The sequence below is a fragment of the Mobula birostris genome, chromosome 5, assembly GCF_030028105.1.
Source record: "Mobula birostris isolate sMobBir1 chromosome 5, sMobBir1.hap1, whole genome shotgun sequence".
NCBI classification, from domain to species: Eukaryota; Metazoa; Chordata; class Chondrichthyes; order Myliobatiformes; family Myliobatidae; genus Mobula; species Mobula birostris.
Window position 1 is genome coordinate 89,434,753 of NC_092374.1, and position 16,128 is coordinate 89,450,880.

At 45.4% G+C, this 16,128-nt stretch overlaps 1 protein-coding gene across 1 annotated transcript; it reads left to right on the forward strand.

Moving 5' to 3' along the window:
• Positions 1-1,924: 1,924 nt before the first annotated feature.
• On the forward strand, positions 1,925-15,869 carry LOC140197294 (uncharacterized). The gene is made up of 2 exons (XM_072257231.1): positions 1,925-1,997; positions 10,728-15,869. Exon 2 carries the CDS (start codon positions 10,757-10,759, stop codon positions 12,242-12,244), a length of 1,488 nt encoding a protein of 495 aa, XP_072113332.1. The 5' UTR covers positions 1,925-1,997; positions 10,728-10,756; the 3' UTR covers positions 12,245-15,869.
• The last annotated feature ends 259 nt before the right edge of the window (positions 15,870-16,128 follow it).

A 16,128-nucleotide genomic window follows, 5' to 3' on the forward strand; every position in this document is an offset into this window, starting at 1 on the left:
AGAGAGAAATGGGAATAAAACGAGCCGAGGGAGGGGAGAAAAAAGGAGAGAAAACAATGAAGAAATTGTCAGTAGGAGGAAGGGAGTCGAGAGGAGAGACAGAGTGGGGCGGTGTTAACTTGACAGAGGGAAAATTAAGGTGCTGGGATCCACTGTTGCGTGCGGCAGATTAAGCTTAGGGCAAGATCGGAACTCAATTTCTGTTTTAATTTTGTTCAAAAGAAACTTTGCTGATTGCGGCCTCATTTCCGGTTCGAGGTTCATGGACTCCACAAATTGCTTGTATTGTCATCAATCGCTTCTCATTTTGCGTCCAAGAGCTCAAACTGAAGTAGAGTTCATATTTGTGTAATGAAACGTCACATATCATTTTCAAAAATCTTGATAGGGTGCGTGTTGTGGGGAGGGAGCGAGTGCGGCGGGTGTTGAGGCGATGAATCGAAAGCTGGCCAGTGAATTCTGTCTGTATGTGCCGCCAGTCACTGCGCTCTCCGTGGTGCTGAAATGTCGCTCTCCAAAGAGCCGAATCTGCAGATGCTGGAAATCTGAAATAATATACAGTATACATAATATTTCAGTTTTACGGTATACGACCTGGCCCTCGCTAACCACGGCTCTTTAAAATATGTGGTCGTTTGCCAGAAATCGATCGTCGCCTTTTATTAGCATTGAGGGGAATGTATTTTAAAAATCCAACACACCACCACTATTAGTGTTTACAAATTGCTCAGCAAACGAAGCGATGGCATTTCCGGAAAAAAATCCTTAAAATACACTCCTTAAGTCAGGGGCTTTCTACGATGGTGAGAACCTCCTAAGAATAAAATTTGTGTGGGTTCTGAAATCGCTGGCAGCCCTTCAAAATGAGATAAAAGGCTCGAAGCAGCACGGAAATAAGTGTGAGATTAACATCCGAGAACTGGTGTGCAATTCGGAAGGAGGTTGCCTGTGCCTTCCAATACAAATGATTTTTAAAAGAATCTAAACAAGCGTGAATGGGACCAGGAACATGTCAATCAAATGTTGACGCACATAGTCTGTTTCTCATCCCAAAACGTCCCCCAGACGAGGCGTAGAATCTCTCATTTCCCCAATTCCCCACACAGTAATTTATAGCACGGTAAAACGATTAATCTTTAAATGTTTGCGGGTGGAGAGGTCGATTGAAGTCAAAAATATTGCTTATGCCTGCAAGGGTACTTATGATACGTAGATTATATAGTATGCTTAATATTATTTGTCATATATGAATGTATTAATACATATCGCTACATAGTACCATTATCTACTGTATATAGAAGGCAGGCACACACACACACACAAACAAAGAACACATCGGCATATCATTTAAAAATCTTAATTTGTCCTATCTGGGCACACCCTTCGCCGTTGCTAATTGCATGCATACATATAAATGTATTTTGTCCATGTATCTTTTTGAATTAATTAGCTCAGACGTGATTAAGACCGTTTACGCATCGAAGTGATCATCGCTCATCGCTAACAATAACCTTCTAGAAACATCACCTATTAATGTTGAAAAATGTCCTTAAGCATCTGAATGTTTTGATGTTTGGATGTATCTGATCAATCTTTCACTTTATTTTTCATAGCGTTGAGTTGTCCAACCATCTATCATTCCCTTCTCTCCAGAACCGGTTTGTACTGAAAATTTAACTTGCATTAAAATTAATGCATGTCAATATATACAGAGCATCTTCCCCAACCCCCACCACTCCCTCCCTCTATGTGAATGGAGCGGAGTTTCATTCATGACTTTCTGGACTGCGGTGATTTCCAGAGCAGAGGCTGGGAATGAATGAACCGCTGACGTCAATGCAAGATGACGTCATAGTCACATGGTGCTCCCAGAAAGGCATAAAAGCGTCGGTCGCTGTCCGAGGTGCTGAAAGCGAGAGGCAGTGACAAGCCAGAGAAGAAGGCATCCTCTGGACCCAGACTGCCATCTGTTGTATCCAAGACATCGACGAGTCAGGGTAAGAGAGACCTCAGGCTAACACTACATTAACAGAACAGACTTCAACCTAGTCATTAATTCGTTCAAATTCAGTAGTTTGCCTGTGAGTCGGTGTTCATATTTCAACAGCGGTGGTTGAAACGAAGCAGGTTAACATCGTCGGTAGGATCGGAGATACATGAAATTCGCGTCCATTGCGATGCACAATTAATTGTTTGGGCTATCATCGGGGGTTTGTCTGAAACCTTGTAATTTGTTAGTGGTCAAAATTGATATTCATTTGGATTCAGAAGTCTGTGTGTGTGTGTGTGAACAATTTAAATTAACATATATTCATAGAATAATTAATGAATATATGTATCGATATGCATACTATATACTGTCTTAATTAATTATATTAAACCATCATTCGATAATTCATCTTAAGATATCCCAGTTGAAAAACAATGTACAAAATATATAATTATTCGATACCACCACAGGAATGACTATGTAAATGAGGTTCTCGCATAATCACTTGGTTCATTAAATGTATTATTTAGTATGTTCATATGATTGCATTTTCAAATTAGTAACAATGGTGTCTATAAAGGCGGTGTCAAACCACTGGTAATTCAATGCGGGTTGCAATCTCAGGATCAAAGATGTTTTATTTAACCTGGCACTGTGTTCGTTCCGAGATGCTATTGCCTGTAATCCTACTACCAGTGAATGACAATGAATTGCCTTTACGTCTGCGGAACGAGGAAGGGGGAGATCCCTGGAAGACACATTCCGGTTGAAATAAGCGCAGCGAGACTTGCAAGCAACGCAGATGGAATTTCTCGTTTACAATCAGCTTTGAATTGAAATGCGGTCAAATGCAATTTAGTCCCGTTTTATCCTTGAAATTTCGAACATACGGTAAATAGATGGGGCGGGGGACAGCAGAGAGAGAGAGAAAGAGACATGGGGAGAGACAGACAGACAGACAGAGACAGAGACAGATACAGAGAGAGGGGGAGAGAGAGACAAAAACAGGTATAGAGATAGAGGCAGAAACAGAGACAGGGACGGAGACAGAGAGACACGCACAGAGAGAGAGAAACAAAAATAGATAGCTAGATAGATAGATGAAAAGAGAAAGATAAGAATGTGGTAGATAAAAAGGAGATATAGATAGATAAAAAAAACGATATACGGATGGACCAATACTGATAGACATACGGACAGTTAGTTGGTTAGATCGATAGATAGATAGATAAGCAGATAGATAAAGCCAGAAAGACAAAACAGAAAGGCAGCTAAAAGGAGATCAATACACAGAAATATATCGAAATAAAGAAAGAATGAGCGATAGAGAGGTAGACAGACAGACAATCAGACATAGATAAAAAGCCAGGCAGATGGGTAGCGAGACAAACCCACAACCAATTACAAAAACGAAAGAAGCATTATGATGGCGCTGGACACGTTGCTTGGGCTCAGTGACTGCCCTGAGAGTGCTCCATCAGTCCTTTTCAAATAATCCCTCGCCCTCCACACCCCCTTCCCGCCCACCCCTCCCTATGCTAACGTGCATTATCCGGAATGAAAGTAACGGGAGCCGCCGTTGTGAGGTGAGTGTCAGAGAGAGATGCGGAAAGCCAGCGCAGTCACCGCTCGGTGTGAGTGCCCTGCCTGTCGGCTGCTGCAGGCGGGAGCCGCCCATCTTACAGTGCAGCTTTGGAACTCTCGGCTCCTACCGCCCCATTCATGAATCCCGGGGTTGCCGTGACAACCTGGGAGCTGCAGACGTGGGCACGAGACTCGAGGCTGCAGCTGAATTAATTGTCATGGTAACAGCTACATCAATTCTGCAGTCGCCACCCCTGGCCACCGCTGTATCGGTCTCCCCACGCAACGCATTAGGACTTCACATTAAACCGCGGGGCTTTCGTTAAAAATAAACAAGCCTTATTTTTGCTATTTTTAGACCTCGAGCAGCCGTCCTTTTTTCTGCAACAAGGCTCCTCCGATCCATCTCTGATCGTAGCTGAACACTCCCGTCTATAGCGCAGAGGTTACTGAAGGAATCACGGCCACCCGGCAGAAGTTCTAGTGGTCTCACGGGAAAAGGTGGGGTGGTATATCTATGACGGGACGTGCAGTTAGAGTTGGACTCAATCTCTCTCTCTCACACACACACACACACACACACACACACAGGCGAAGACAATCATACACACAGAGACAATCACACTTTCACGTAAGCAGATGCCAGCACACAGACCTGCATTCGCCAATGCGCGTCCGTGCACACGCGCGCACTGAAGCGCGCGACTCGCGCTATCGTGGACTCAGATGTGCACACAGGGAGACTGATTTACACACAAGCACAGATGAACGCGACACGCACAAATATACCCGTGTAAATACAGGCTCGCGCAAGTACGCGATAGGTACAAATTCATCAACATACACACAGTGATACATGGAAATATATACTGTATTTTCACGCATGCACACAAGCGCACTAACTATATACATACACGCACATATATGCAATATGCTCACGCGTGAACACGCGCGCACAAGTACATATGAGCACAGAAGTGAAAACTGATACACACGGGCATACAAATCACGCGCACAAATACACACATAGTGTCTCAACCTCTCACTCTGTCTCTCTCTGTCTCTCTCTCTCTCTCTCTCTCTCTCTGTCTCTCTCTCTCCCTCCCTCCCTCCCTCACACACGCGCGCGCGCGTACAGACACACATAGATACTAAAGGCAAAAAGACGTGTACTGACGTATTTACACAGAGGAAACCGCGAAAAGAGAGACATGGTCGTGTGTGGAATACGGAAACATAAAGTGATACACCCAGAGATACACACGCGCAGAAGCACAACGCACAATGCACACACATGAACATACACACACACACACACACACACACACACACACACACACACACACTGAGGCAGGGTGACGCACCCACTTGTTATGGTTCTAGTTGGGCACATTGGGGCAGAGCAACCGAGAACCCGAGGCCAGCGGGCTCTGTCATCGAAGCGAAGATGAGGCGCACACAAAGAAAACCAGACAAGAGAGGGAAGGGTTTCATATACGGAAGACAAAACAGGAGATGTGCGTATGGCGAATTAGAGGAGGGGTTGTGTGTGTGTGTCTGTGGGATGGGGGAGATAAAACAAAACATGGAATTCTAGGGAGAATGAGTGGACAGCTATCCTGTCCCGCCCATCACATGTCGTTTGTCCCTTTGCTATTTGTAACTCAGTCCCGTTTACATTACACATCCACTCCTATCATCTGTTACGTATTTTTACGAGTTTGTCGCCCTCTCGTTTGCTTTAATTCTTGTTTCATGCCGTAAGTCTCAGCCTCTCAGAGTCCCTCCTACCTCTGGCTGAGTTTGCTTCCGCCTCTCTCTTTCTCCTTCTATCCCTTGTATTATCTACCGCCCCCCCCCCGATCTATAGACCTGCATCGTTCCCTCGCTTCCTTTCCTCCTTTCATACCCTCTCTCTCACTATCTCTTGTTCACTTTGCCTCTCTCTCACCTTCGCTCTCTCCACTCTGTTGCCTCCTCTCTATCTCTCTGCTCCTTCTCCCTCCAATTTCCCCCTCTCTCTGTCTCACTTGTTCACTCCCATTCTCTCCCTTTCTTTCTCTCCTTTTGCTATCTCCTTCTCCTACTTTGTTCACTCTCCTTCCCCCAGCACTCTCTCCTCTCTCTCTCTCGCTGCCTCTGTCTTTCTCTTTTTACCATCTCCTACTCTCTACCTTTCTCCCTTGCTTGCCCCAGCCTCTCCCTCCCACACTCACTCTCCCCCTCTCTTTCTATCTTTTCTCTCTCCCTCCCCATCTCTCCCTCTCTTTTGCTCTCTTCCTTTCTCTATCTTACTCCCTCTCCCACCCACTTCCTTCCTCTCTCCCTTTCTCTATCTTTTGCTCTTTCCCTCTCTCTACATATCCCTGCCAGTCTTTCTCCTCTTTCTGAGCTCACCTGATTACACTAATGCAACTGGATTCCTTTCTAACTTCAGCCCGTCTTTGACCTTCCCCATTCCCTCAACCCTCCAGTCTCGTTATCTCTGCAATATTTTCCCCACATACCCTCTGCTTCTGCCTCCCTGCTTCCACTTAAATCACCTGTTCATTGTTTTTCCCTTTTTCTTTACCTCTGCACTTCTCTCTTTCTCTTCTTAATTCTGGCCACCTCTTGATGTTTCTCTCTGTCTCACTGCCATTGCTCTCTAATAATATAAGCTTAACATCTCTACTTTAGCAGCCACAATATCACGATTGTGTTTCCAGTGTTCTGATCTAACAATGGAAGTTCATATCCCACCACAACTACAGTGGCATTTCAATGCACTTAAAACCTGACTGTTGTAAAAACAAGCTTAGATTTATAGATTCCCATGGTAAGAAAACAGATCTTTTGACCAAACTGGTCCATGCTGACCCAGACTGCCATCTAAGTTGGCCCAATTTAGCTATGTTTGACTCATATACCTCTAAAGCAGGAGTTTCCAATGTTTTTTATGCCATGGACCAATATAATTAAACAAGGGGTCTGTGGACCCTAGTTTGGGAACCTCTGTTCTGAATAATTCCTATCCACGTACCTGTCCAAGTACCTGTTACATGTTGTTAATGTACCTGCCTCAATCACTTCCTCTGACAGCTCGTTCCATACACTAAACACTCCCTGGCTGAAGAAGTTACCACTCAGCTTCCTATTAAATCTCTCTCTTCTCACCTTAAACCTATGCCCTCTGGTTCTTGATTCCCTGCCCCAGGAAAAGACTGTACGAAGTTTTCCTATAAGTTAAACTCCTCTCCCCTCATTCTCCTGCCCTCCAATGAATAATGTCGCAGTCTGTTCATCCCCTCTTTATAACTCTGCCCCCCAAGTCCTGGCAAAATCTTTGCAAGTCTCTGCGGAGCTTCTTCCAGTTTAATGACATCATCATTATGTGCCATGTCATATGACGTAGGCAATCATGGTGACCATGATTGTTCTTGGCATTTTTTTTCTACAGAAGTAGTTTGTCATTGCCTTCTTCGGGGCGGTGTCTTTACAAGACGGGTGACCCCAGCTATTATCATAGATTGTCTCCTTGGCGTCAGTGGTCACATAACCAGGACTTGTGATATACACCGGCTGCTCATATGACCATCCACCACCTGCTCCCATGGCTTCACGTGACCCTGATTGGGGTGGTGGGTTGGGGCTACACAGGAGGCTCGTGGAGGGAAGGAGTGCCTTACACCTCCTTTGGTAGAGATGTACTTCCATCCTGCCACCCCTTTCCTATGACAGGGTGACCGAAATTGAGCACAATATTCCAAATGCAACCTCAACAACCTGGCACATTAAGATAGGTAAATCAATCTTTTGTCAGCTCTAGACCTACATGTTTTTCTTTTAATTGCCCCCCCCCAAGACCTAGCCCAACAAGCTACTCTTTTTAGGGGGTAATTAGAAATGGGCAATCAATGCTGGTGTAATCAGTGATGTCCAAATCTTGAAATAGGAATAAATAATACAATAATCTTGCCCCAATTACATATGTACATAATTGGATAGAGCAGAAATATTGGAAATAACCAATGGGTCAGGTAGCATCTGTGAAGAGAGAAACAGTTTACGTTTCAGACACATACTCTTAAATTTCAGAGAAAGAGTGGATTAGTGGAGGAAACAGTCCACACCCAATACATACACCTTTTCTCTCCAGCTTACCATCGGATTCAATGTCTCCGATTCTTTTGTTCACCACAGATGTTCCTGACCTGCTGAGTATTTCCAGCACTCTCTGATTTCATTTCACTTCTTTGAAACTTCCTCTCATTCTGATGAAAAGAGCTGAAGCATTAACCCTTTCTCTCTCCACAGATGTTGCCAGACCTGCTGAGCCTTTCCAGCTGTTTCGTTTTTGTTTCTGGTTTCCATCACCTGCAGTTTTTCTTTTGTTTTTTTTTTCTCTCTGTTCAATTGAAAAACAGAATGATTGGTTGCCAGAAACGTCACCAGCTCACTTGCCTGTATCTTTCAAACTTCTGATAGAACCGACATTTGATTGGCTGACCAATTATGACTCTTACTGTGCTTAAAGGGAAGCCACCTTGGGGGAATGGGGACAAGATGCTTGAAAGGTTTTAGTATAGCTGAGTATTTTATAGTCAGCATGGGAAAGGCGTGCTGAAGGGCCTCTTTCTACGCTACATCATGCTGTATTTAATGAGCACCCTTACTCCTCAAGTTGGCACGGAGAGTAACATCACTTTCTCACAGCCTCAACGACCTGGGTTCAATCCCAACCTCCGTCTCTGCTGCTATGTGTGCAAGAGAGAGCGTGTGTGTGTGTGTGTGTGTGTGTGCGTGTGTGTGAGTGTGCACATTCTCCCTGTGACCACATCAGTTTTCCCGCCGGGTTTCCCAGTTTCCTCCCACATCCCAAAGATGTATGGTTTGTGAGGATAATTGTCCACTGTGAATTACCCATGATGCAGGTGAGTTCTGGGAGGATCCGAATGGAATGGATGGCCAAGTGAGAGACAATGGGTTTCAGAGAAGTACTTGAGGGAAGTTACTTAATAGTTTTCATTTGAGAGCTGGCATGGACCAGATAAAGTGAATGGCACCTTTACATTCTGTAAGGTAATACTAAAGAATGTATAAAGCCTATTCATCGTGTGTCTCCAATCTGCAATTCTTCACCTGCATTCCTGTTTATACAGAAAATGGAGATCATATAGAAGCATAATAACACTGGTGTTGTCACGAGGGATGGGGGGCAGAGGCTGGAATCTGGAGCAGCATTCAATCTGCTGGAGAAACTCTGTGGGGTTGAGCAGTGTTGCCAGGGGGAAAAGAAACTGTCAAAGCTCTGAATCCTGATGCAAGGTTTCGACCCTAAATGCCGACAACTCCTTTCCTCTTGCAGATGCTGTATAATCGATTGAGTTCCTCCAGCAGATGTGTTTGTTAGTGCTGGGAGTTTGATGGACTCAGTGGGCTGGAGGGCCTGGATGCATACAGTGATAGTTTGACAAAGCACAGTGTAATACTGTTATTATAATAAAACAGAGACAGAACATCTGAATTAGGAATGTAATATAGTATATCTGTGCACAACTCCAATATGTAAGAAATTAACGTGTATACCATAGAGTAACCTTAACAGGAGAAAATATCTTGAAACTTTCTCTTTACGGGTGAAATAATCCATTCATATGTCAATGACAGCTTATTACCGAGGATAATACCCATAGAGCATAGGGCCAAGAGAGACAGGGCAGAATTAGGCCTTTCGGCTCACTGAATCTGCCCTGCCATTCAATCATGGCTGACTCTTCTTTCCAATCTTAGTCCCTCACCTTCTCCCCATAACTCATAATCCCCACTCCCCACCAATAAGAATCTTTGCCTAAATACGCCCAATGACTGGCTTCCACAGCCTCTGTGGCAATTAATTCCACTGGTTCTCAACCCTATGGCTGAACAAATTCCTCTCCATCTCAGTTCCCTTGATTCTGAGGATGTGCCTTTGGATCCTAGACTCTCCCACTGATGGAGATATCCTCTCCACATCTACTGTATCTGGACCTTTCTGTATCCAGTAGGATTCAATGAGATCCTCCTCATTCTCTGAATTCCTTTGAATATGGTCCCAGAGAAATCAAATGCTCTCTTATTCCCATGATCATTCTTGTGAACATCCTCTGGACCTCCTCCAATGTCATCACAGTCTACCTTTGATATGGGGCTGCCAAAGTGCTCACAATATTCCAAATGTGGTCTGGCAAATGCATTACTGGGTAGCACAGTAACGTAGTGGTTAGTGCATTGCTTTACATCAGAGCTCATTTCCTCCGTGGTCTGTAAGCACCTTGTATGTAGACCCGATGGCTGCATGGACCCCCCTGCCACTCCATCCACACACACATCCCAAAGGCATACAGGTTAGGGTTAGTAAGGTGTGGGCATGCTATGTAGGTGCCAGATCGTGGCAACACTTGTGGGCTGCCCAGCACAATCCTCACTGATTTGACCTGACCAAACAATGCATTTCACTATGTGTTTCTATGTAAATATGACAATTGAAGCAAACCTTTTAATCTTCATAAAGCCTCAGAAGTATGTCCTTGGTACAAAACGTAGTGGACTCGGCCCTGTGCATTACGGTTAAAGGCCTCCCAACTATTGAGCACATCTACATGAAATGCTGTTGCAGGAAAGCAGCATCCATCGTCGGAGATGCCCACCACCCAAGCCGTGTCTCTCTTCTCACTGCTGCCATCAGGTAGAAGATAAAAGAACTTCAGGTCTCACACCACCTGGGTCAAGAACAGTTATTACCCTTCAAACTTCAGGCTCTTGAACATAAGAGGATAACTGCAGCCACTTACCTCACCATTGAAATCTTCCCACAACCAGTGATCCCACTTAAGGATCTTATCTCATTACCTTGTTCTCTTTATTTATTGCTATGTATTTACATTTGCATTTGCACAGGTTGATCATTCATTGAGCAAGTTATTATTGCTATTCTTTAGATTTATTAAATAATGAAGGAATATCACAGTTGTACATAGTGACGTATGTGTAGTTTGATGATGAAATTTACTTTGAACTTTGAACTCTTATGTTTCCCTCCTCTAGGAAATGAATGCTAGCATTGTTTTTTGCCTGCTTTAATGATCAGTACACATCTCATCTCTTCTACTTTGTCTTTATCTTTTATCTGCAGTTCCCTCCTTCCCCATCTCCCAAGTCAAGATGATTTGGTCATTTCATTCGCCAGCTCTCGTGGTCTTTACCATCGTGCTACTATTTCCAAAATCTGCCGATAGCACACCGCTTGCATTAGACAGGCATGAGGAACAGTCACGCCAGGCCAAAGCCCAGGAGGGAGGCCAGATCGCTCACTCCCATCAAGTGCCAAGTGGGGCCATGTCCACAGAAGATGCAGGACTGCCTCAGGGTCAAGTGAAGACTGCGAAAATGTATCAGATTAGGTCGGTGGCTGCGTCACGCCCAGGCACCCCGCGGGACCTGGGTTATGATGAAGATCTCTTCAGGGACATGGATGCCAAGGCATTGGCTACCATTATTCTGCAGGCATTGAAGGTGGATGGGGAGAAGGAGGAGTCTGAAGAATCAGAACATCGGATCTACCAGGGCTTTCCACAGAAGGACAGGGGAAACACTGAGGAGAATGTAAAGAGTAGGACTCGGGTGGCCAAAACCCAAAGGCAGGACAACTTTGATGACAGGGAGTTGGATGAAGACAATGAAGACACGTTGGCTCCTCGGAACCTGGAGAAACTGGAGTCAATGCTACAGGACTTAGAGAAGTACAACTCAGCTACCAAAAGAGAGAGGTCCAATGAAAGTCAGAAACTCCATGGAGCCAAGAACGAGGATTCCAAAGAGAATGATGTTTTGAGGGAGCTGGATGCATTTGAAAAACTGGTTGAGAGAAAGCAAGGATACTCTGATTATGAGAGCGCAGAAGATGGGAAGAGTAGGACAAGATACCATGGCCAAGACCTGGGTGGTGAAGAGGCTGGAAGGAAGAACAGGGAAGAAGATCAAGCCAAGGAAATGGCATCAGAGTTGCTGCTACAATATCTGTTGAAAGGGGAAGCCAGTCAAGAGGAGGAGCCTCGCCTGGAGGAAGAGGCAAAGAAGAGTGGGGCAGATTCTGGGCAAGAAGTGGACAGTGCATCCGAGGAGAAGAGGTCGGACGAGGATGATGATGAAGACATCGACCCCCAGACTATAGACAGGCTGATCGAGATCTCCAGCAAGCTTCATCTGCCAGCGGATGATGTCATTGACATCATCAATGATGTTGAGAAGAAAAGGAAAGACTCGATGGAGCGGGTGGAAAGCCGGCATGGGGGATCCAGGCGGAAATTCCGACCCGATTTGCGGGACAACAGCCTGGTGCCCCACTACCGAGAGGACAAACCGAGATACCGCTCTGGCAATGACCTCACCCTGCAAGACCTCCTGAGTGCTGAGAATGCATTGGATTATGATGGCTTGTCCTTTCCCATCCCTAGAAGGTACCGACCCCCGCAAAACTCTTACCCCAATTACATCCGCCCTCGGACATACCAACAACGCCACCGCCCCTACTATTACCTGCCAGTCTTTAAGAATGAAGATTATTATGATGATGACTCCCAGGACAAGGAGGAGGAACTGGAAAATTACATTGAGAAGATCTTGCTTAAACACCCGGAGGTATTCCAGTAACACAACCACCAGGGTATAAATTGGTGGTCTTTTAACCCCACCCCCTCCTATTTTTTTTTTATTTTCTTGTCTGAAGTACCTTTTTTTGTTGAGGTTTGTGCATGTCAGGTAATGTGATGACATACCCCCTGACACTGTGTGCATGGAGATCCAATTTGAAACACATGCATCATATCATATGTCGCGTCCTCCCCATTATGTTCTATAAAACAGGAAGGGCAGTCGGTTGCAGAGTCCAAATCTGATATTTTTTGCACCAGATAATATTGGGCAAGTTTCTGTACCATTGCTTGCACCAGATACTGGGGTGACCTTAAAAAGGTGACAGTCTCGTTAGAAGCTGTGGCGATTTATACACTGGCCCAAGGGCGGGTTTCCAGGAGATCAAAGGTTTGCAAACCTTGATGTTATTGGGTCATTAAAGGGGTGACCGGAGTTGGGGGGCACTACTCTTTCCATCTTCCTTACGTATGTGACTGTCTACCGCCTCTCTCCCTCTCCCCACTAATGCTCAGAAGTTCTGATCTAGGGTTCCAACTTGCAACTTCCTCCATCCGTCCACCACCCCAGATGCTGCATGACTTGCTGAGTCTTGCTTCATACAGAAGTGACTTGTTGCAACAAGTGACCTTGAAGCCTCCGAGGTCAGTTCAGAAGGAGATGAGGAGATAGGGTGGGGAAATGGGAGAGGAGGGGGAAGAGAGAGCTGGGTATGGAGTGATCCAAATTCCTTGGTCAAGTCCCAACTCCCCAGGAGAGGTTTATTGGATGGAATGGCTTATAGAAGTGACAATTCAGCTAACTAAGAATCCAATATGTCCAGTACTGCCAAACTACTCTTAGTTTACCCGAGTACCAAAACCGATGAGGAACAAGTATTATAGGGAGCTGCAGCTCTCGGTGATGTCTTGGAAAACTTGGGAATGGAATGTTAGGTTTTCAGTATCTCCTGAGTCCATTGGCAGTGGACCAGGCATATCAATGAAAGGATAGGCCATCTTGCGTTCACCTTCCCTCTCCCCACAATCTTGCATCAACCCTCATTCCCGGTAAATGTTGGTGAAACCACGTTGCAAACAGTTGGGCTAAATCCTCCCACCCTGCAGTAATATTTTGTTTACAATCATGAGGAAGACCAGGGGTAATACTAGCCGTGTTCTGTAGCTGAGCAAAACACTAATTCAACACAAGAGAAACGGACTGGTTACCACCTTCACCCAGGGTGTATGTGTGTTGTCAAAAGGGGATCAAGATGGTCAATTTAGCAAGCAAATTCTAGCTTCTGGGTTTATAACCCCAGATTAGCTTGTATCCTGAAAGTTGTGCCAAAATTGGAACCTATTAATGCGTGCGCGCACACACACACACACACACACACACACACACACACACACACACACAGCTTGCACAGGATGGTTGGTAAGAACATAGAACAGAGAGCAGAACAGTACAGTACAGATCCCTGGCCCATGATGTCATACCTACCTAAACCCATCCCCCCCCCCGGAGCATATGTCATTGACCACAGCTGCCCGGAGTCCTCTGCCAAATTGTTCCCAAGTGTAACCCATCTAGGCAAAGATCCTCCCTCTCCTAGGGATGGGGTCTTTAGAATTCCTGATACCATTTTTGTAGCTCTGAGCTTTTAAGGGATGGGGTTTCTGGCCCCATGTCCAGTCCTCCTCCTTTCGCAGCTTGGCTTGGAACCATCCACGGCGGGAGTTTCACGATATTGTGCTGACCTTTTAACCTATTCTAAAATCAGTCTAACCCTTTCCTCCTTCATATCCAATATATGCTTCAGAGGATGCTGAGGGGAGAGCTAAAATGATGAGGGGGATAGATAGGCTGGATGGTTTTAAGAAGGGGCACTGGAGATTTAGAGAAGGGGAAGATTTTTCTCTCCACAGAAGCTGGTTAGAGTTTGGAACTGCAATATTAGCAGCAATATTTTGCTTCAGGTCTCCAATGAAATCATGGTCGTCCTCAATATGTTCAATTTTCACACGAGTCTGGGCCTTCTTGGTAGTCTGCAAACATTTTTCTGATGGCGATTTTGAACTTGGCTTGATCTGTCTCTATTTCCATGAGTTTAGAGGGTGGTTCCTGAAGAGGTTGTGGAGGCAGAGACTGGTATCATTTAAGAAGCATTTGGGCAAGGGCTGAAATCGCTAAGATGTAGAAGGCTCAGACAAATGGCTTACTGGAGATAGGCAGTGTGGGCATTGTGGGTCGAGGGCCCCCTCTCTCTCTCTGTGCCACACAATTCAGTCAATGTACGAACACCTGGAATTCTCTACCCCAGAGGGTTGTGAAGGCGTGCTCACTCAGAGGTGTGTGAAGTGGGGATAAATCAACAGTTGGGAGAACTGGGAATGGGAGTCTCAGAGAACCGGAACACAAGAGGGGTTGAGGCCCGTGGCAGATCAGCCACGGTGGTGGGGCAGGCTTAAGTTGCCGAGTGGCCTACTATTTTCTATGTTCCCTTGTGGCCTGATTATGCGGATAGAGTCCATGAAAGGGTGGGGAAAGGGAGAGCTAATCGTCAACTATATTACATGCTCACTCCCTCATCAGCCCACTGCCCTGACACAGTACTATGTAGTAGCTGAATCTACTGTCAGTTGAAAGACGGTTGGTGAAGCTAGGACACAATCACAGCTGGAAGGTGCTATAAAATGACGGAGCAAAGAAAATGTTCGTAAACTTATTTTGGTTATGAAATATGAGCTCAGCACAAACTGTGACAAGAAACCCTAAGCCAGAATACAATTCGCATCCTGTTGGGCATCTATCTCAGTGTCATGTACACCGTATGTTTTTATAGGACTGATTCACACAGGGGCTTTGGATGCACTTCTGAGATCCGATCAAAGTGCGGAAAGGGTGGGGGGGGGCTGAGTATTTGATGCGTCTGAAACAGTTCCGCCGCCGCCTAACCCTAAAGGGGCCGAGTCCAATTTCGCGAGGTTAACTGGAATAAATCGATCCGATGGCTCAGTTTTTGCATCATAGAAGGCAGGAGATTGGGGCTGAGAGGGAAATGGATCAAACACGATGAGATGACGGAGCAGACTCGATGGGCCAAATGGCCTAATTCTGTTCTTATACCTTACGGTCTTCTGGTCTTATGTACCAAACGCCCAGTGACTAAAAGTGCAGGATATTGTGGACGCTGGCAGTGAGGGGATTTGAGTAAAACTCCGTATCTATACAGAGAGAGGGTTAACTTTCAGGTCAAAAGACTTTTCCACCTCTGTAATATTGAAGTGCTGTTACGGAAAGGGTTCTTTCGTCAATGACTATGTATTGTACATCGTTCCCTCAGTGGGATGAACCCAGTATGTTTTACTTTTGGAAACTTTGGGACAATGTTTTCTCATGTTTTCTCTCTCTCTCTGAGATGCCCGACCGACTCCCGCTGACGACGCGAAGGGCAAGGCGAACAGGCAGAAGAGGGGAGCTGTTGGGAGCGGGGAGGATTACGCGCGTTCCATTGTAAACCTTTTCAAGTCCGTTTCTTGAAGTGTACTCGAGTCTGTTTAACTATTTGAAGAAAAAAAATATAGTCTTTTGATGTAGCAGTACCTGATGTCTTTTTCCATTCAAAGTCGATCTTGTAAATAGCACGGCGGGGAGGGCGGGGCGAGAGGTTCAGTACTAGTTTTGCTATGAATAAAAACTCATATTTTATTCAACGGTCCGTCTTTTTCTTGCCGTTCCGACGGAGAGCGATGACGGCAGCTCCCCTTGTCAGCGCGGGACACTGACCGCAATCGCCTCGTACGGTTTGCCGAGCTCTGGTATCGAAATTTCGCCGGAGAATTGATTCAGTTGAGGAAATATCTTATTGCGGAATTAGTATCTAGAGGGACGTCGGGTAT